This window comes from Crocodylus porosus, unplaced genomic scaffold, assembly GCF_001723895.1.
Source record: "Crocodylus porosus isolate Cpor-Errol unplaced genomic scaffold, CroPor_comp1, whole genome shotgun sequence".
In the NCBI taxonomy this organism is placed as follows: Eukaryota; Metazoa; Chordata; order Crocodylia; family Crocodylidae; genus Crocodylus; species Crocodylus porosus.
Window position 1 is genome coordinate 15,144,866 of NW_017728928.1, and position 6,162 is coordinate 15,151,027.

The window sequence follows — 6,162 nt, forward strand, 5'->3', positions numbered from 1 at the left end:
CGCCTCTCCTCATAAGACTTGCTCTCTTGGCCTTTGATCACGTGGGTGGCTCTCCTTTGGACTCTCTCAAGCTTACCCACATCCCTCCTGAAGCGTGGGGGGAGACGGGGCACAAAACTAGATGCAGTAAGGCTGAATAAAGCAGGAGGATGACATCCCTGGTTTTGTTCAAAATACATCAGTAGATGCATGCCGAAGTTTGCCTGGACAGTGGTGCTAAGTGGATAAATTCACCAAGGTGCAGCACCAATAACTACAATTATTTACCAGAAGGAAAAACTTGGTCCAATAAAGAGTATTATTGTAGAAACCCCCAAAGGGCCCATTATTAGCCAGCAGGAGCACTGCTGTTAGCCTGATCCCGACATTGGTACAGTAGTTTATCGCTGGAATCTTCTGAATTCAGAAAACACAGTGCCCCCGATTAAATCCCAAGCACCACAGCTGCCAGCTCTTGGGCTGGGAAGTGAAGGACTCCCGGAAACCTCCCCCCACCCTCCGCCCAGTTCAGTATCTGACAAACCAACCACCTCTCCAAGGTTTGGCAGTTCTAGCAAGAAACACACACTTCCACATAAACCTCTTGGCATTTGAAACATTTATTTTGGGAAATACATATTAAACACTATTATTTATACAAAATGGACTAAATTTGTCATAATGCATATAACCCCAAAAAGGCCATTTTAATAGATCTGGATGAATTTTTTTATTTTATTATTTTTTTTTTATCTATTTTTTTCCAAAAATTAGATTACAAAGGAGAAAGCGGCATGTCTTGCTTGGCCCAGCTTGAGATACTGACTAGGAGAAGGTGAAGATGGTGACATTTGCTGAAGTGCATCACACAAAAGGCTCTCTCCCCCTAATAATCTTTTAAGCACTTGAAATATATATTTTTTCACTTAATACACAACATTTTCTGGTTTTGCTAAAATATAGCAAGTCAGCAAGTAAATAATTATTTGTCCTCAACTTAACAGCTCAGTAAGAATTCCTACATTTTGTTGAAGAGTGAGGGGAAAGGACACCATAGTGAAAGGGGAAATACAGATTTTACTTGCAATGCAGGCACACCTGCACACACACATTCAAGACCTGTCCCAGAGCCCATCAGCACAGAGCATGAAGGAAGTGATCTTGCTAGATGCCACACCTCCCTCTGCTACCATCGTGCAGGACTGGGCCGAAGGTGACACAGTTGCTATAGCTTCCTGTTACCAACCAGGCGTGGGCCACCACGAGTGGAGGGAGGCAGCCCTGAGCAGCCCACCTGGCTGTGCCTGTGAAGAGATAGATTGGAAAAGGAAGTTGCAGACACCCTGCTGATGCAGAAGGGCATGTGGGCCTCCCAGCTGAGGCGAGATCTGCATCTTTCCAAACCGTCTCAACCGTCTGTAAACACGCAACCCAGTCAACTTGCTAAAAGGGGACGCTCTGTGTGTGTTCTGCAGATGTCTCCATCAGGTTACAAGTTGGACCCCCAGCCATGCTGGGGGAGCACTGAAAGGGAGTGATGTAGGCAGTCTTACCCTGCTGAGAGGGGTCAGAAGGCTTATGGAAGGCAGGCAGCAGAATTGCTTTTGACAGTGGATTTTTAGAACAGAAATCTAAGAGGAGGTGAGGGGGGCAGGCACTGCTACAGATCTCTGCTCCAGGATCACTGTGCATGTGTGCTGTGCAGCTACTATTGACTTGGCCTCTTGAACCGTCTGTCCTGGAGCTGGATGTAAGCATGAGGCATTTACAGGAGGAGATCCAGTCAACTGGAGCATATTAGAGATCAAGGACCCTACACTACAGGGAGAATGTGTGAGACACCAGCCCAGCCTTTCCTACAGCTGAAGGCTTCTAACATGCGTGGTGACATGCAGTGCTCAGTCTGTATGTGCACATGGTCCCCTAGAGGAAGCATTAGCCAAATTAAGGAACTGGTTATATACATACAAGTTGCACAGGTAAAGAAGAAAAGAAAAAACAAAAAACCCCCAAACAGCCTTCTCTGGCTCATTGAAAACCCAATACATCACCTAGGTCACACAGTACAAGAACTCCAGCCCCTGCCCTTGCTTTGCAGAGATGGTTCCATTCTCAGCCCCTTTCACAGCCAAACATACTCTGAGCCTTCAACACACAAATGTCCCATGGAACTAAAAATAAATACATGTCTTTTCCCAGGAGACCAGCCAGGCACAGTGCCCAGGCCTGGAGTGACAGGGAAAAGCTGGAATCCCTAAAAAAAAAAAAATCAATCTGTACTGGCATGTGCCAGGCTGCACAGCCAGGCAACACAGGCTCTCCTTTCCCCTGAGCTATTGCATGATAACTGACTGAAAAAGGCACTTCTTCCCCAAGCAGGCAGTTTTGCCTGGCCATGATTTAGTGATAGGTGAGTCCAGACCATAATATTCTCAGCTTATTGCATGGAGACACGTGACAGGGTTTGGGGAGAGGGGGCTGGCTAAGCCCTGAGAGCTGGAGGAGGAAGAGAGGCAGAAGGCAATCACCTTCCCAAACTCTCCATGTCACTGTGCCTCTCTTAAGGAGGCTACATTCAGCAGGAGAAACCCTGGCCTTCAATGGACGGAGAAATAAACAGCAAAGTCACGAGATGAAGAGGTATTTGGCCCCTGGTAGTCACTGAGTTGCAACAGCCTGTACCAACAGGAAGTGAGGCAGCGAGGAGGACACATAGCCCCGTCTCAGGCGCTCCCATCCCATGGTGCCATTTCACTCCACAAAAGGGACAGAACTAGATTTTCACCACTGACTTCCTATAAGCAAGAGGGGGAGAAGAGCCCTTACACATTAGATAGTTCATTGCAAACAACCTTTCTGGCTTAATCTACCTCCTGCTGAAGCCCACAGACATCTTTCCATACTGAAAGCTGGAGCAAGCCAATAGCAAGGATGGGGCTCTTCCACTCATGCCAGGGGTTACACTTTGGGCTAGCATCAGAAAACGGAGGCCAACTTCACCTTGAGACAACTCTCTCTGCACTCCCCTAACACCACCTCCACCCCTGCAGCCCATCACAACGCCCAACGGGGGCTGAGAACGGAACCCCTGCACTGCAAGAGGGGCAGTGCCAGGGGACTGGCAGTCACCACCCTCTTCCTGACAGATAGGGCATCTGGTTATTTGGTCAATTAACACTGGCAGTGCTGGGGAGGGGGGACGGTGGCAATGGCATAAGAATTATATAAAATAAAAAGGGGGAGGGGGTTAAAAAAAAAAAATAAAAGAGCGAGCGTGAGCAGGCTAGGTCCTGGCTACAGGGTGGGATGGTTACATCTCGTTGGCCACCAGCTCCTTGTCGGCCACACCGTTGGAGAGCGCGCTCTGGCCCTCATTCAGCCTCTTGACTCTGTAGGCCTCGAAGTGGATGTTGCTGGTAATGTCCTTGATGTTCTGCATGTGTGTCCTGAGGGAAGCAGAGAAGCCTGGTAAATTATCCCTTAGAGCAGGGGTCAGCAATATTTTTGGGCAGAGTGCCGAAAACAACCAAAACTTCAACTTGCAAGATGTTGGTGTGCCAGGGGTGGGTGACAGGGGAATACACGAGGGGCCCAATCCTTGCTGTTGGCATGTAGCCCCAGCCCCTCCCCTGCCATCCACCCAGAGGTATGTGTGCCAAGCAAAATGCCTTTGAGTGCCACGCTCTAGCACCTGTGCCGGGGGTTGCCTACCCCTGCCTTAGAGTGTGCATACATGGCTGCAAATAGGGTTAACAGCACCTCTTTTGCTCCAGCTGAGGATCATTCACTAACTCACTGAGAGGAGGGCAGAGAGGTGCGTCTGGGGGACAGGCTCTGCAACACGGGGAACACGGGGACAAACCCATCTTTGTGGTGCCTCTACTGGTGGCCTGTGGGTTTGCCTGTGACAACAGAGCTTCCATCCCATTTACTGTTTTTGCTGCCAGTCAGTGTATGTGAGGGGTCTTCCAATTCAAGAAGTGACCGGTGCCTCAGCAGCTGCTGGCCTGGTGCTCGGTGAGGAGTACCAGCTGAGCAGATCCAGAGGCTCATGCTCATCCAAGCACATGCTGGGCTCTGCCCTTCCCTTGGATGCCACCTGCTGGCAGAATACTATTTGAGCATTGGAGCTGGTTTCTCACCCAAGCGTATTTATACCGACCTGATCAGGAGATCCCGCAGGTAAGCAAACTCACAGTGTGTCGTGTTCTCCACTGAAAGGGAGGAGAGAAGGCAAGCCATTAGGACACAGCCCAGCACAGCCATGTTTCCTAAGCAATGCGGCAATTTCAGGACAAGAAGGACCCTTGTCTTCCCCGTCAGGGTTCCTGCTAGGTTATTCAAGCCCATTGTGCTCTGAGCTGGGGGCTCTGATATAGACCCTAAGGACATTGGGCCAAGGGATCTTATGGATCCCATCACAGAGGGGAAAGTGCTTGTCCTTTTGCCAGCCACAAAAGAGCTTTTATCCATGTTCCCTTTGTTTCCTCATGGCTTCTCCTACAGTAGCAAGTTGGTGCCTCTTCCCAAGCCAGCCATCCACAAAGGACTTTATGGAGAAGGGACTTTAGGGAGATGATGCACTATATGCCTGCAGCAGGAGATAGGAGTTAACAAAGCAAAGGATCGTCTAGTGGCTAAGGTACTGGCCTGTGACAAGGCAGTCCTGGATTCACCTCTGGCTTTGCCAAAGACATTGTGAGAGACAGAGAGCGTGTTTCAAAGCATCTTAGATCCTTTCCCTGCCTCCTGCTATGGACAGAGGAGACTTAGACAGCTGTTTTACAGGTACTCAGAGTGGGGAGAGAAAGCCTTTAACAATCTATCAACTTATCACCTGGGTCTCAGTGCATTGTGTGTTTGAACTGTATTGTTTATCTTTTTGATAAGAACAACTCCTTGAAGGGGGAGGAAAGTGTCTTCCCTTTTGCTTTCTACAGAAATGAACAATGCTCACATAGCAGGCAGATGAATGACACTATGTCTGCAAAATAACCAGTGATAAATGGTGAATCCTTGAGCCTCCCTATGTTGAAGGCAGATACCATGCATTTTAGACATGACTGGCATTTCTTCTGCATCTACCACCATCAAGCCTGTGATTTCCAAAGAGACGGCCACTAGGGGGCAGCACAGGGTTTAAAATAAAATAGGTTTTCCTGGCATTTGTGTTAAGCATATATACATATAATAAAAATAAAGAACCATAAATGAGGGAGCAAATTCTTTGAAATGTGTGTGGAGGTGAACAATGAAGCAGTAAAGTCACATGGGCTGTTTTCCTGGGTACTTAGTGGCCATGGAGAACAGAATATGTGCTTCGGCATTGGGTCGGCTTCCCAGGCTAAATGCTGGTCAAACTTAAATATTGGAAAGGAAAAAAGAAGGACAAAGAGAAAAAGGGTAGAAAGGAAGGGGCATATGCATGCATGGAAAGGAGGGGAAGAGACCTTGCAGGTGTCCCTGATGGGGCATTTAAACTGTGACTTATGGGTGCTGAGACTCAGGCAGTGTGTAGACTCACACCCCAACACTCTGGTCTCAAGCTCCTGATGTAGCCAAGATGGCCTGTGAGATGCAACCAGTGAGAGCCCTGGGAGCTGGCCATGACCTGCCCTAGAGGACAGCCATCCACAAGCACTTGCACGGCACAAGTGAAAGACAATGGCCTCAGATCAGAAAACAGGGGCAAAAACAAAAAAGGAACAACGGGTCCTCGGTTCCCTGTCAGGCCCCTGAAAGTGCTCTGAATTGACCCCCAACTCTGTAAGAGTCTATAGGAGCTTCTCTTTGCTTGGTCCAACTTTCTATCAACCCCTGGCACCCTGAAGGACACCGAAAGGAGCAATGCTTCGGGAGGAGCTGGTGTGTTTGGCAGCAAGAGGGCTGAAGGAGCATGGAGGGCACCTGAGAGGCTGGAGTCTTTTAAGGCCTTGTGTGCAGTGAAGGAAGGGGGGCTCCTATCTCTATTCAAGAAGCACTGTGGAGGCCGCAGCTGAGATCAGGCTCTATCAGGCTAGACACAGTACACAGAAAGCAAGGGACTGCTGGCCCTAGAGGGCTAGTCCAAACAGAGAAGGGAGGAAGGGTGGCAGTTCATAGATTTCATAGACATTAGGGCTGGAAGGGACCTCAGGAGATCATCGAGTCCAGCCCCCTGCCCAAAGGGCAGGAAGTCAGCTG

The 6,162-nt window shown here is 49.0% G+C and overlaps 1 protein-coding gene across 3 annotated transcripts in view; it reads right to left on the reverse strand.

Annotated features, from left to right (window-relative positions):
• Window positions 1-580: 580 nt before the first annotated feature.
• SEPT9 (septin 9) overlaps window positions 581-6,162 on the reverse strand; it is a 245,154-nt gene continuing 239,572 nt past the window's right edge. For all 3 annotated transcript variants that reach the window (XM_019542692.1, XM_019542693.1, XM_019542694.1), the window contains 2 exons: window positions 4,142-4,193; window positions 581-3,425 (listed from right to left, as the gene is read on the reverse strand). In XM_019542692.1, the coding sequence (XP_019398237.1) occupies window positions 3,290-3,425; window positions 4,142-4,193 (188 nt within the window). In that variant the 3' untranslated portion in view covers window positions 581-3,289. The remainder of the gene's footprint in view (window positions 3,426-4,141; window positions 4,194-6,162) is intronic.